A 16,328-nucleotide genomic window follows, 5' to 3' on the forward strand; every position below is an offset into this window, starting at 1 on the left:
AATAAGTTTTTTGAAATGAAAGTAAGGAGCGACATTAAAACTTAAAACGAACAGAAATTACTCCGTATATGAAAGGGGCTTTTCCTCCTCGACATCCCGATCCTTGCGCTAAAGTTTGATTCTTTGTCGCAACTACATTTTAAAACAATAAAAAACTTTAGCGTAAAGAGCGGGGCGTCGAGAAGGAAAAGCCCCTTTCATATACGGAGTAATTTCTGTTCGTTTAAGTTTTAATGTCGCTCCTTACTTTCATTTCAAAAAACTTGTTTTTTTATATTTAATAACAAGACAAAGAGCCTGAGTCATAGCCAATATAGCAGCAGGGACTGACAGGACGAGAATATGTATTATTGCATAATAACTTTGTCACTAATTTTTTGTATCAACATTTTCATACCATCTTACTTTCAACAGATTTATTTGAACTTCATCCCTCACCAGATTTTAGATTAAATTTACGACCATTTCCACTGCCTACCACGACGCATAATTGTTGAGGCTCCCTTTAAATTGAAGGTATTCTTTGGGTAGTACCTTTCTCTGTTTATCCAATCGCAAGTTTATCCAAGCAGCCTATTATGCGCCCCCGCCCAAAAAAAAAAAATCCTGAATCCACTATTTTCTCTCTGAAAATCCAATTTAAAATAACATATTATCTTAAATTTTTCCAAAAATATTTAACCTTTTAAAAATTAATATGTATTGAGACAAAGAGCTGATGCATTGAGCACTTTGAACGGTTTATATTATAACCGGTTGTATTAAAATAAAGGCCAAACTTGTTACCACTTTAGACCATTTCCTCTACTATCTATGATGCATAATTGTCAAGGTTCCTTTTTGATTGCGGGTATTTCCTTGTTTATAAGTTTATCAAAGCACCTATTACGCGCCCCCCCCCAAAGAAAATCCTGGATCCACTATTTTTGCTCTGAAAATACAATTTGAAATAACAAATTTCAAAACATTAAAATGTCTAATAACGAGACAAAGTGCCTGAGTCATAGATCTCAGCAAAGAATGTCTAAACAGGTTTTTTCGAAGTGACCAAGAAAAAGCAAGGCTCTGACTGAGATTGTGTATTATTGCGTAATATCTTTGTCAATAGGAGAAACATATGACCGAGTATTAGCTGAACTGATAGCTTTTGCTAAATTCGAAATACGTAGCGCTGTATAAGCAATACTATTCAAATTAATGACCTACTTGTTAAAAAAACAGAGACAATTTTAATTGTGAAAAAATCAAATTTCTAGGTGGTATAATAAAGTAGTTATAGTAGATTGAATGTCAAAAAGTGTGAAGAGTGAACAAAGTGACCGAGTACCGGTCGTCTTACCCTATTTATCATTTTTGATATATTTTATCGGCATTTGGTTGTATTGATGTTGGTTAATGTGTAAAAATTGTATTACTTTTTATTATTGTGTTTTACATGTATTTTAATTGCTATTTGATTCCCGTTTTTCAAAGCAGGCAGTTGCTGCAGGCAAATAGCCCCCCTCCATTAGCAAGTCAAGTGATACTGTTCTGGTTCAGTGAATTCAAAAATTCAACTGACTGAAGTGACACCTATTGGTCGACCTATGACCTATGACCTATTGGTCGAACGCGTCAAACCCCAAACAACAACAACAACAACTACGAGAATAACGACATTTTTCCCATGTAAAATAGCCTATAGGCCTATTATTGCTTTAATGCTATGTGAAGTTCTGACAAGGAAGAGGCTGGGGCTTCGGGCCTGTTTCTAATTTTACAGGCAAATACACCTTCAGCAATTATTTCAGGCCTGGGTAGCCTAATACAATTTGTGTGGCCAGAAGTTGTAAGATTGCAAATTGTGGTTGTTATTTGCCTTTTTTTAGTCATTCAATTCAAGATGCTTTAGATATTTTTTATTGTGATAAATTGTCTTAATGCTCTGAAAAGGGGAAAAATATTTCAATTGCATAGGATAGAAGAATTTCAGTAGGCTAATCAATTTAAAGTCCTAAATTAGCCAGGGAAGTATTTTTCACTAAAAAATCACCACCTTCTTGAACTCCAATTATATAGCCCTGTTTTTGGCCCCCTTGAGCCAGTATCCAGTTCCTGATTGTCATTTACACTAAATTTCACTTTCTGTTACTCATTTCTTGTCAATATTACTAAGAAGTCGTAGTTAAGCACTAGAGAAGTCATTGTTTAATAACATGTGCTTATGTATTTATAGCTTTTTGCTACTTATTCTTCTCTGGTTATATAATGCTTGATGTGGTATAAGCCAAGAGAAGGACCTGTAGACCTATAGAAGAAACCTGTTAAAAAGAGATGATTCTTTGTAATTTACATAATAATTATAGCTAACACATTCTACATGCAGCCCTGCTCTACTTTAGCCCCAACCCTCCTAATATGGAAATCTAAAGCTGAAATTACATATTTTCTATTGATTCTGCCAATCTATCCCTCAACCCCAGTACCTCTTAATTGAAGCAACTGTGGCAAAACAAGAACTGTAAAAACAAGTAAAAGGTGGCAGAAAACATTGGAAATATATAATTTGGGCTATATATTTGCAAATTAGGCGTGTTAGGGGTAAATTTTTGTTGTTTATATTTTGACTTACAAATAAAGTGAATATACCACTTGATGCCTTTTTGTATGTTCTTTACAAATATAATAATTGCTTATATTGCTAGTTCAAGTTTAAGCACTTTTTGACCTTGCTTAACCTAACAAACTTTGACATTGAAAAACATGCATTATTTAGTCAAAAATGACCAAAAACACATACTTTAATTGAAAATTTGGCATCAAAGAAGAAGAAAAACAGCATAATATTGTAAAATTTGTTAATCCAACTTAATTGTAGAAAATCAGTACTCATAGATTATACAACATTAAAAAATGGATTAATAATGACACAATAAGTTTGAGACCAATGTTTTAAGCTTTTTTATACTCAAAAACTATTTGGGTATATTTTGGTCATTTTCAAGAGCTCAAAAACTTGCAATTGAAGCACTTATTATGTTTGTAAAGAACATAAAAAAGGCATCAAGGGGTATGTTCACTTTATTTGTAAATCAAAAATATGAACAACAAAAAATTTACCAATTATTAGTATAGCTGCATGATTTTCCCCTGGGTATGTAGGCTAAGTGGAAGGTCACTTATACCTGATCCTGTTCCTACTGTTTTTACTTGGTTGAAAAAAAAATCCAAAGAAAGTTCCCATTGAAAAGGAAAGAGACCAAAAGTGAGATTGAATTTGTCTTAGTTTGGAGGTTTGCCCCTTCAGTCTGTTTAAAGAAAACAGATTCATAATTGAAGCTTTGTTCATTTCAATCTTAGGGATGATCTACATTTGTTACACTTGATTAAATGGTTGTAACCATTTGTAACACACTTTTATTTATTTGTCTTGATTGTTTTCTACATGATTTTTTAATCTTTAAATTGATATACATTTCTTACAAATTAATTAGTCATACCACAGTTCCATTTGCAAGTTTTGACCTACTTTGTAACCCTGGTCTCAAAATCGCATATAAGTTTATTGAAGCTAGGAAACATAGAACTCCTCTCTGTTTAAAAGAAAATGTATAGACATAAGTAGGTTTTAATACACTAAAGTCTTAGGGCCATGGCAATTAAAACAAAACAATGAAGATTAACTTTAAAATGCTTGGCATTACATAAATATAACATTCACAAAGAAAAACCATTCACAAAATTTTACTTTTGTGCTCAGTTGCCAACCTGAGCAATTGCCCTAAATTTTTAAACCTTGCAAAACATTCACCAGCCACCTCTTATGACCTACACTCTTGTCTGTACATCAACAATTCATTGAAAAGGAAGGAACATCTTACTGGCATTTCTTCCTTTGTGCTTATATTTAATGGGTTTAAAAGAAAGCTTATATGGCTAAGTCAGAAGCCCAGTAAAGGACCAGGTGGTCCTTTAGCCAGGAAGTACAATAAGAAGCTAGGGGCCAGTCATCCTATGTTTGCTTACCCTTCCTGCTTAATGACCCCAGATTTCTCTAGGTAATCTTTTAAGGTTGGGCCAATTCTGGCTGAACTTACAGTCACATCACTGACCTTTGTCCCAAACCAAATAAACTGGTAATGCCAGGAATTAAACCTCTGCCCTTTGGAAACAAGGATTCTCAACCTAGAGTGCCAGCTACTTAGGAAGGAACACAAATGTCACCAGAGAACAAAAATTATTTGGAAAAAGAAAATATTGAACGAAAAAAAAAAACTCAAGTTGTAGTTGCTCCCATTTTTCACTGCTGTTCCATAAACAATATGTATTTTATTTAGACAAATAAATTTTAAGACAGGTATCAACAAAACTCCATCAGGGATCATATTTACTTAAGATACAATCAGCAATATGAATGCTTAGTTTTGTGATATTCTAGTCTTGAAATAATAAAGAGAGAAATTATATGTTCTATTTGTTTTCCACCAGTCCATTTGAGAAAAATCATTTGGGACAACAATATACCCACAGTTGGCTCAGAATCTCTAAAATACTTTAAACGGAAGGAATTTTAAAAACAATTATACTGATCAGCAAGAAGAATATTAACATAACTCTCTAAACTTGGCACTTTTCAAGACAATTTTTAGCAAAGCAAATGCAAAACTTTAATGATGTCCTATGTCATCTAAAAAAAAACAACATTAAAATGTGTCAGATGTATTTTGATATAGGATGCCTCAAAGACTTTTAGTTGAATCTATGAAATGAAGGGCCAGGTATCCCTTTACATTTTATACAACATGTAAAAAGAAAAACAGTTCAAATTTTTTCACATAAGAAGAAGCTTGATGTAAAAAAAATAGATATATTTTTAACAGAAGGCAACTGACATCAATGAAATCAAATAAAACAAAAATTCATGGAGAATAAATAATATAAGCCATATATATTTAACCTATAATGAGATGGCATAAAAGATTATTTCTAAAATTAGACAAAACCAGTGTTATGGCTTAAAGTTCTGCTCAATCAACAGGAATTGCCTTTTCATGAACTAAGGCCAGAGAAAAAGAAACTGATAACCAAACAAGAGCTAAGAGCTCATATGGCACTTGTGACGAGGTCGGAAGAGCCGAGAGCTCATATGGTACGAGGTCGGAAGAGCCAAGAGCTCATTTGGACGAGGTCGGAAGAGCCAAGAGCTCATTTGGCACTTGTGAGAAGGTCAGAACCTAAAGTTAAACTTTATAGCACAAGATCCTTCTAAATATCAAATTTCATTAAGATCTGGTCACCCTTTCGTAAGTTACAAATACCTCAATTTTCAAAATTACCTCCCCCCTCCCAATTCCACCAAAGAGAGCAGATCCGGTCCAGTTATGTCAGTCACGTATCTTAGACAGGTTTCTATTCTTCCCATCCAGTTTCATCCTGATCTCACCGCTTTAAGTATTTTCTAAGATTTCCGGTCCCCCCAACTGCCCCCCCCGAATTACGTTTGATCCGGTTGAGATTTAAAATAAGATATCAGAGTTACGAGGTCCTTCTAAATATGAAGTTTCATGAAGATCCGATCACTCCTTCGTAAGTTAAAAATACGTTATTTTTCTTATTTTTCAGAATTACCCCCCCCCCCCCCGCAATTGAACGGATCCGTTCCAATTATGTAAATTACGTATGCAAGACTTTTGCTTATTTTTCCAACCAAGTTTCATCCCAATCCTTCCAATCTAAGGGTTTCCCATCATTTTAGGTCTCCCCACCCCAAACTTCCCCCAATGTCACCAGATCCGGTCAGGATTTAAAATAAGAGCTTTGAGCCACGATACCCTTCTAAAAATCAAATTTCATGGAGATCCAATCACCCATTCGTAAGTTAAAAATACCTCATTTTTTCTAATTTTTCAGAATTAACCCCCCCCCCCCCCCAACTACCCAAAAGAGAGCGGATCCGTTCCGTTTATGTCAATCATCTATCTAGGACTTGTGTTTATTTTTCCCACCATGTTTCATCCCGATCCCTCCACTCTAAGTGTTTTCCAAGTTTTAGGTTTCCCCCTCCCAACTCCCCGCCCCCATCACCAGATCCGGTCGGGATTTAAAATAAGAGCTCTAAGACACGATATCCTTCTAAACATCAAATTTCATTGAGATCCGATCACCCGTTCGTAAGTTGAAAATACCTCATTTTTCTAATTTTTAAGACTTACTCCCCCCCTCCCAACTACCCCAAAGAGAGCAAATAAGTTCCGATTATGTCAATCATGTATCTGGGACTTGCGCTTATTTTTCCCATCAAGTTTCATCCCGATCCCTCTACTCTAAGTGTTTTCCAAGATTTTAGGTTTCCCCCCTCCAACTCCCCCCAATGTCATCAGACCCAGTCGGGATTTAAAATAAGAGCTCTGAGACACAATAACATTCCAAACATCAAATTTCATTAAGATCCAATCACCCGCTCATAAGTTAAAAATACTTCATTTTTTCTATTTTTCCGAATTAACCGGCCCCTTCTCCCCCCCCCCCAGATGGTCAAATCGGGAAAACGACTATTTCTAATTTAATCTGGTCCGGTCCCTGATACGCTTGCCAAATTTCATCGTCCTAGCTTACCTGGAAGTGCCTAAAGTAGCAAAACCGGGACTTTAGGTTTTCCCCCTCCAACTCCCCCCAATGTCATCAGATCCGGTCGGGATTAAAAATAAGAGCTCTAAGACACAATATCATTCCAAACATCAAATTTCATTAAGATCCAAATACCCGCTGATAAGTTAAAAATACTTCATTTTTTCTATTTTTTGCAAATTAACCGGGCCCCCACTCCCCCCCCCAGATGGTCAAATCGGGAAAACGACTATTTCTAATTTAATCTGGTCCGGTCCCTGATACGCTTGCCAAATTTCATCGTCCTAGCTTACCTGGAAGTGCCTAAAGTAGCAAAACCGGGACCGACAGACAGACCGACAGACAGACCGACAGACCGACAGACAGACCGACAGAATTGGCGACTGCTATATGTCACTTGGTTAATACCAAGTGCCATAAAAATAAGCCACCCAAAAATTTCAGGACCCTCAAGAGGGAAAAGAAGTAGAAGTAGGTACTTCAAGATACCGTCCTGGGACATACTTTAGCCTGTAGACACATCCCTGAAAGTTTCATTTTCCTAGCCTAACCTCTTTCAAAGATAGCCAAAAGTAGCTAAAGTAAAATTTTACCCCTAGTTTACTTCAAAAATTAAGTTTAAATAGCAATCTCAACAAATATAGACTATAGGCCTATAAAAGGCTAAAGGTATTGGCCTAATCATTCTAAAAAAATTTCAACTAAAATTATAGGATGGTTTAGAAACTAGGCCTGTTTGATATAGTAATATTTGAATAACTCACCAATGTGATAGCTGCCTTCCTAAGAACCAACCTTTTTAATAACAAAAAAAACTTTTCTTCTGACTCCTTATGAAGCTTAGCCTATGCAAGATGGGCCTAGAACACCAAAAACCCTTTAGATCCTAAGGAATAAGTATAAGATTACTTACAGGTCACTAAAAAGCTAAGATTATTTCCACTATTTACAGTTTCCTTGTCTTTGATTTCACGTGATTACAGGGTTGCCTAAACTTTTTGGAACTAAAGTGTCAAATTCAGCAAAAAAGGGACACTTTTAGTGTCCTCCTAGAAAATTAGCCATTATACTTTAAAAGTTGACAAAAAAAGGCTTTAAATGGTTTTCTCGCAACTCCAGAGCCAGATTTGCGTTCTTCTTTTTCAAGTAAAAGCAAAGCGGTTCTTCAAATAAGTAAAGTCCCATTTAAAACCTCAAATTGCCTTATACGCCAAGAAGAGAAAGAATTTAGTACAATTTATCTGGTTCTCTCGAACCTTCGGTTGTAATAGTTATTCTTCTTCCGAAAACTCAGTAAAGCCCGACAGTTTTCGTTTTCATTGTCTTTGGAAAAAAAATTAGAAAGTGCAGTCTTATTTCAGGAGCTGCAGAAAATTTTGAGTAATTTGTGTTGCGTTTGCGGTTTTACAGTAACGTAAAGAAATGTTTAAGTACAACTAAGATGAATGACAAATTGTGTTGTTTAGTTTATGTGTTTTCAGCCAAAATGTCTACTCTGTATGGCGATAAAACAAAAACGGCGATAAAACCTGTCTTCACTATGAGCCGCCCCAGCCGTCTCGGCCGAAAAACGCCATAACGAAGACAGGGCTTAAAATATTTGTGCCAGCAGACCACAGATACGATGTCTGTCGCTGCCGACACGGCTTAATTGCCCTCGCTCCCTCTTTTCCTTCAGTAGCATATCAGATCTTCTACAAAATTTTGTCTACCATTTCCCACAGCCTGGGGCTTAATCATTTTAAGCCAGATTGGGCAATGGTGGTATTCCTCTATCTCATGGTGGAGGAGTGGCTTTTTTTTTGTAAGTGTACCCTCCCAAATCGGATTCTTTCATCTCCTGAAATAGAGAACAACTCAAAAACTGAAGTTTTATGGCTCTGGACCAGACCCAAAAACCTCCCAAAAGACGTATCTTGCATGATTTTTTGTATTATTTATTACCCTCCTCGTATTGGATTTAAGAAGGAGCTGACGGCATATCTGCAATTTTATACTGACAGAATTTGCCGCAAGTACCCCTTTGATGCAATTACATTATGTGGTCATTTTAATGAGCTAGACCAAAAGTGGCTTAGCGCTGCTCTTAGTCTTGATCAGGTTGTCAGGTCACCTACACGCAGTGACAAAACGCTAGACTTGATTTTTACCAAAATTGAAGATTACTATTTTGCCCCAAAAATTGCCCTTCCATTAGGGAAAAGTGACCATCTATGAATCTTTTGGACCCCTTTATCATCCTTTCCCCCTAAACCATTGATCAGTTATTCAAACAGGCCCATTACTGACGAGAAGATTTCCCATTTAAAAGTAAAACTTAGCTCCAAATCCTGGGCCAATATCCTATGTCTTACTAATGGTGATGAAATGACTTCTAAGTTTTCAGCAGAACTTTTCCAGTTATACTGTGACACGTTTCCAGTGAAAAAAGTCAATCGCAAATCCACTTGTAAACCATGGATAGATAAAAAAATTTTGTGCCTAATAAATGAATGCGATAGACTCTTTAAGGAAGGATTTTTCAAAAAATCTCGAAAACTTCGAAACATTGTTATTAGTAAAATCTGTAAAGCAAGAAAAGAGCACAGTGATCACATGCTCAATAAGCTACTGTATTCTAACCCTAAGAATTTCCAAAAATATATCCAAGATCTCATGGGAAAGGTCTCTTCTAAGTTTCTCTTGCTGGATAGTAATGGCGACCCTGTGACTGCGGACATCATGAATGATTATTTTGCTTCAACTTGTAAAGCTCACCCGCCACTCCAAAATACACTGGCCAAAAGTGCAGTGATTGAAATTCCTGTGATTGAAATACATCAGACTCAGCTTAAACTCGAAAATCTTGATACAAATAAGTCAGTATACCCAGGTGATATCCCTACCAAATTGAGTGTGAAATGTGCCCCTTATTTAAGTGTACCTCTAACTGCAATTTTTAACCAATGTTTTGTAGATGGTGTTTTTCCAGTCTGTTTTAAGCGAGCTATTATGTCACCTACACCGAAAAACAAGACCCCAAAAGTTCCCTCCGACTTAAGACCAATATCAAAAACCTCTATTTTCTCTAAAATTTTTGAAAGTTTTATTTACAATTTCCTCTTTAATGATATTCAAGATAAAATTAATCCAAATCAGTTTGGCTCAAGGCCGAATCATAGCACCACCCATTGTTTATGTTATATACTTCACACTGTTTTCAAACATCTTGAGTTAAGTAGTTCCTACGTTGAGGCTGTTTTTGATGATATTAGCACAGCCTTTGACAACTTGGATCATCAGACATTTACTGATAATGCAAGGGCTTTAGGTGTCAGAGATTTTGTTGTACGTATGGTAGCTAGTTTTTTGTCTGATCGTGAGCAATGTGTAGTCCTCCCTAACGGAGATTCATCAGGTTTTACCTAGATTTCCTGTAGGGCACCCCAAGGGACTAAATTGGGTCCTTTGGTATTTTTAATTGTTTTTAACAATGTTTTACCAAACTTTGACAACACTTTTAAATTTGCAGATTAATTGATATTAATTAACCTTTGTCAAACCCCTAACACTTTGGGCGTTAAACTTGAATCACTCATTAACAAATTAAAGAACGACCTTGACAATGTTAAACTCAATCTAAGCACACTAAAAAGCAATTTAATCCTATTCTCCTTTTTAAAAAATGTACCCCCAATCAATAATTACCTTTGCATTCCAAATTTAAACATGGTTAAGCTGCTTGGATTGCATTTGGACAATGACCTTAAATGGAAATCTCACTCTTTTCACTTATTTAAAACAGGCGGTTTCCTCCTTAAATATTTCTCCCTTCTCAAACGGTTCCCAAATCAATCAAGAACCTTAAAATAATGTATTTTTCTTATATAAGACCTTGTCTTGAATGCGCTTGCCCTGTCTGACACCCTGGGTTAACCACATCCCAATGTTCCAAAATTGAAAGCATTCAAAAAAGAGCTATAAAATCTATACTGGGGACGTCCTATACTACTTACAATGAAGGTTTGGCTAGACTTGAACTCACTACATTGGAATCACAACGTCACTTCCTTACCATGAACTTTGGGCACAAGTGCCTTAGTTCTGACTATCATAGACGTTTTCTTCCCCCCTTCAAAGAATACCCCCTAATTCTTCCTAATGCAAGATTTAGTGCTTGTAGAGCTCCAAATACCCAACTTGACTTGTGTCCCCAATTGCTGACCATGAGGTACAAAAACTCTTTTGTTCCCTATTTTGTTTCACCTTTTTTTAATTGATATAACTTTGTAACTATGTTTATCCCTTAACATTTATTTTATCATTGTATTTGTTCTGATGTGCTTATGCTTTAATGCAGAATTAAACTTTAATGCAGAATTCCTGTACAAGAAATCTGTTCAAATCTTCGGCTTTCATTTTTGACAAAAAAATCAATTTCTAGTGGTTAACCATTTTGGAGAAAAAAACTTCGGCTACATCAATCTGATTTCCATTATTTGGTTTTCTGATTGGTCAGCAAATAGGTCAGGTTTAGATTAATTCTATATATTCTCATCCTTGTCGTCAGCCTTGCAGTACCACCTCAAAAAGTTATTAAGTAATATTGGCGAAATCTGACACCAATCCACCAATGCAGCACTACAAGTAACCATCTGCTTTACATGCATGAGGAAATCCACAGTTTTTATTTCCAACCGATTTCGCAAGTTAGTTTTAATGTTTGTTAGTTGAGAAAATTATCTTTCAGCACCAGCACTTGAGTGAGGTAATGCGCATAAGTTCAACATAAAGGTTTATAGTTCAAAGAATTTGGGAGTGCCGTCCGGATTCTTCCCATCTAACAAGAGCTTCCATAACTAAGATGATGAGGAAACTAGCTTTTCACCACCAGACTTCAGGCTCATTTCTTCTTTGGAATCTGGCAGGCTCAGGCACTGGTTTTCTAGAGTGTCTCTAGCAGACTCTATCTCGCTCTGACTTTTCCCCAGGAGTTTGCTAAACCTGATGGTTCTAATGGACTAATCATTTCAACAGTTCCATTCATGGCAACTTTCGGGTCTAAATACTTGAGAGCTTGTAATGTCTTATCTTTATGATTAACCCACTTTCTCATCTGCTTCACCAGTTCGACGTAGAATCCTAAGCAAGTCAGCCTAAACTGTTCAACAGCTTTCCCTGATGCTCCTTCTTCATTCACTTAAGCTTCTGTGTTGGGATCACACAACACATCTTTCACATCTTTGTAGCTTCGGGGATGAAGAGGCAACTCAAAAGCATCACTTCTGTTCACGATTCCTAGTTTCATGAAGCATCTCATGATCACTTTCAATGTCAATCTGAAGCTTGTTATCAAAGTGTGGATCATTGTGTCCCCAGACTGGAACTTTACGTTCAATGTATTTACCTTACCAAGCACAGAAGCCAGAAAGTACAGATATGCCTTAGTTGTAGGCTCTTTCATGTAGGCTTGAATCTTGGATGCCTTATCTTTTGAAGTCTTGTCTGCAGAGGGTTCCTTTGACTGTTTCACAAAAAAGGTAACCAGGGGTGACCACAATGCATGTGATTGGGTAGGTACAATTTGGCCAATTTGCTTATGAAATGGCTTGGAAGCTTGGTTGGTTTCAATAACAGTCTTCTGTTTCTGCTTTAAACAATCCGCCAGGTTACAGAATGTAAAGCAAAACATTTTTCACTGTTTTTCTTGCATCCTTTCATCACTTTGGGCAAAAAGCACATTTTCTTAGTTAGCACTTGGCACACTAGATGTGATGTTCAGTCAATGACAGTATTACATGTTTACAGTTACCAGAGAATTTTCTTGTGGGTTAGCCTGTGCCCATATGGAACAGGTCCACCCTCTCAAATGCATGTGAAACTAAACTGTATATTTACCAAAAGATTAATGTCTTAATTCAGGAAATCAACTGAGGTTCACCCTCATCCAAGAAATGATTAAGCAGCAGCAAATCATATCAGGATCAGATAGTTTGCTACTAACTACTATCCAGGCCGAACTTCTGCATACTCCTGTAGACTACAAGTCATAAAACACCCTAAGCTTTTACTTACCAGCAGCAATATGCTTGCTTCAGTTTTTTATCAAAAAACTTTTTCTAAACTCTATTGAACAGGTCACATGTTTCACCACGTTTGAATTTTTGCGCTTTTGAAAAGAAAAGCAGTGCGGATACGATAAAAAAATCCCTAAGACGGAAACGAACCTGAAAAGCACAAATTAAAAGCAGTTACAGTTAAGAAAAAACTGAAAATAAATATATATGGTACTGATATTGAAAAAATGCCAAAAAGTGTCCTTTTTTTCAAAAAGTGGCCTTTTTTCACCCAATAGTGGCACGGTGTCACCCAGAGTGAAAAAGTGTCAAAAAAGCACTAAAAGTGTCCCTTTGGCAACCCAGCGTGATTATCCATTTAAAAAATATGTAACATTGACGTCACTTGGCCTCAATAATCTTTTTTTTTCGGGGTTAGAAAGTGCAAGCCCACGGACAAGTAATCCTGAGCGTTCGAGGGGGTAATCCGAGTAACCTCTGACGTCATGTGCGTCTCATAAAACGCTTGGATTAGTCAGATAGGTAATCGGACAAGTAAAAACACGGGGCACGTCAAGTGAGATTAGGGTTGCCACTGGGTATAAAAAATTGCTAGAGATTTGAATTAAAAACCACTAAACCAGCGTGTAAATCCCTTGATAATTGACTAGAGATTACTATAATTACAATTTTCTTTATTATTGTAACTAATTGAATTTTTGTATCTGTACCATATTTTATACATTTAGCATCTACAGGAAGGGGGTAAAATTACCCCCAGATGTGGAAAAATGTCTTTAGATATATGTTTTGTTTTTTCTCAAGCAAAAATTCCCCTTGAAATTTTGAAAAACGCCTTTTTGCATCTTTTAAACAAAATCCTTGATTTCTCCCTGTATTTTCCCTATCTGGTACCCATGGCCTATACCCCACTCACTGATTAATGGAGATCTAATCGAAACAATTATTTTGCTTTTTAATTTTTTTTCTTATCGACCCGAAACCACAGTTTTTATCCCAAAAATTATAGAGACTATTTTCTTTTTTGCTCTATTTGAGGTAGTATAATTATTGAGACACCAGTAACAATTTTGCAAACGGCACTTTTATATTTGCATGAATTAAATTTGCCTCAATCTTCACAAATTCTGATAAGAACAGGTCTTGTTGCTTCTAGAAGAAAAGAGGTACTTGTTACTTATTTGAAATACACCCAAGAAGTAAAGTTATGTTAATCCTAATGAAATAAGCCAAATATTATATAAATGTAATACTTTAGTTTATATACTAATATAAATTGCGCTGTATATTTGCACATTAAGGGGTGTGGAGAAAATTTAATAAAACCTAAAATTTACGCCATCCTCCTAATATGCACATATATAGCCCAAAGAAAACAAGTCCAATGCATTCCGTCACCCGTTATTTGTCTTAGTGGCAATGAAACTGGTTTTCCAAGATCGTATATCATCCTTATTATACTTAGCAAATTATCTTTAGCAAACTTTCATCCCCAAACCTATCCTGAGGGTCAGCAAGGGTCATGCTAAATCTAAAGGTATAGTTTTGGAACCTTTAAACTAAGTTTTACAAGAACAGCTATCTCAAGTTTTTGATCGAACAACTTTTTGAGGAACAAGGGACGTGGAAGGAGGGGTGGCTTGTAGCTGTCCAATCGTTTAGGTTAAATAAAAAGGAAACGTGAAATTTTAGTTTCTATTGAAATGAGCCCTCTTCCAAAGTTCTAGGACCGTGGGTTCGATACAATTATGCCTAGAAAAAGCAAAAAATTAACAGGCCTCCGTGATTTTTCTTCTGGCAAATAATGCATAATTTCATACTTTTGTAGATAGGGGTTTGAAAATTCTACAGTAAGTTCTCTGATACGCCAAATCTAAAGCTTTAATCAAAATTCTTTGACTTTCAGTTGGCTCCTCCTCCCTCTCTTAAAAACCAGGTAAATTTTCAGTTCCTTAGCCTTTTATGGGTAAAACAAAGCTTAATGAATCTTCTATATTTGAATGAACATAATTAGCCGATGATATATCGATTGATATGAAAATTCCGCTTCTAGAGTATCGATTGCCATTGAGCCTTGTAGCTCTATTCTCACAATTCATTAACACATACCGTTTGATATGTTACCACAAGAATCCAAAAACTTATGGAATAAGAAACTATCTGAACTTATAAGGTGTTTTAAACTACAAATAAGAGAATTTGGAGTTATTGCAGTTTCACTTAGATATCCAGGTTGCAGCGGTAGCCAGCAGCCTAATAAGAGACGATCATGTCCCATAGTAAAAACAATAGTTATCTTCTTGTATGATTTATTCGATTGAATCATGAATCTAGGAGCTATATTGAGAAAAATTTCTGAATTTTGATGACATCACTAGTTTTAGAAAACAAATCATTATACATAACTAGCTAGAAGAAAATCACCCGGCAAAATTAAAAATCACTAGAAATAGTGATAGATCACTAGGGGTGGCAACCCTGAGAGAGATTTCTAAGATAGTGAATGCTTAAATGAAGATATTGATGTAAAATAAGGTAAAAATCATCCGTTCAGGATTTTGTTCTCTGATCTTTTACCTTATTCAGTGTGCTCACGATATATTACTCAGCTGTAACTTTATACATAAGAAACTTAGTGTTCTCACCTATTTATGAAACTACACAAACTTCGGGATTTAAAAAATCAGGGTCGGCTAAAAAGCGATTGGAATGATTGGAACCGATCGGGCTCCGCATTTGTAAAGACCCCGTGCTGCCATCAAAATAAAGAAAACAAATTTTTGAAAATGTGAAATATTTGTTTTTCTAGCTAAAACAAATAAAAACTATCTAATATCAACAATGAACCAATTAAATAGTTAGCAGTTTTTCGATTGAAAGTGAAACACGCCAGGACATTGGATCTTCAAACAGTTTTGGAAGAATTTATAGATCAAAACTTAAAAACTTGTAGGGGCTTGAAACCTCTACTGTAAGGTTCTCTGATACGCGTAAGCTAATGGTTTGATTTTAATTATAGTTCTTTGACTATTAGTGGGTGCTTCCTCCTTCTTTCAAAATCAGGCAAATTTTTTCAGATTCTTAGTCTTTTATGGACTAAACTAAGTCTAAAAATTCTTATATATTTGAAATCAACATAATAAGTCGATGACGTATCGATTGATATTAAAATTTTGTTTCTAGAGTTTTGTTTACTATTGGGCCTTGTAGCTTCATTCTTACGCAAACCGTTTGACATTTTAGCACATAAATCCAATAACTTAAAGAATAAGACGTTATCTGCATATAATAAGACGTTATCTGCATATAATATCTGCATTACAATTAAGAGAATTTGGAGAATCATTAGAGTCTCAATTAGATATCTGGGTCACAGCGGTTGCTAGCAACCTAATAATAAGTGATCACGTCACATAGTAAAAAACAAAATACCCCATAATTCCTGAAGCCAGAGTCAGATCAAAAAAGGAAGTAAAATGTTAGAACTATTTTGTCCAAAATCCCTATTTAGGAAACTAATTGTCCCTAATGCTGTCCCTAACTGAAACTAAATTCTGAAAAAATATATATCTCAAACTTTTGATAAGATGTTATTTTTGGGAAATGATGGATGCAGAGGGGGAGGGACTTATTGCCCTCGGATCGTTTTTTACTCTTAAAAAGGCT

General features: G+C 35.7%; 1 protein-coding gene across 1 annotated transcript in view; it reads left to right on the forward strand.

Moving 5' to 3' along the window:
- Positions 1-10,014, forward strand: part of LOC136039631 (uncharacterized) — a 36,849-nt gene extending 26,835 nt beyond the window's left edge. Inside the window, exon 2 of the mRNA XM_065723529.1 lies at positions 9,820-10,014. Within this exon, the coding sequence (XP_065579601.1) occupies positions 9,820-10,014 (195 nt within the window). The remainder of the gene's footprint in view (positions 1-9,819) is intronic.
- Positions 10,015-16,328: the final 6,314 nt, after the last annotated feature.

The sequence above is a fragment of the Artemia franciscana genome, chromosome 19, assembly GCF_032884065.1.
Source record: "Artemia franciscana chromosome 19, ASM3288406v1, whole genome shotgun sequence".
In the NCBI taxonomy this organism is placed as follows: Eukaryota; Metazoa; Arthropoda; class Branchiopoda; order Anostraca; family Artemiidae; genus Artemia; species Artemia franciscana.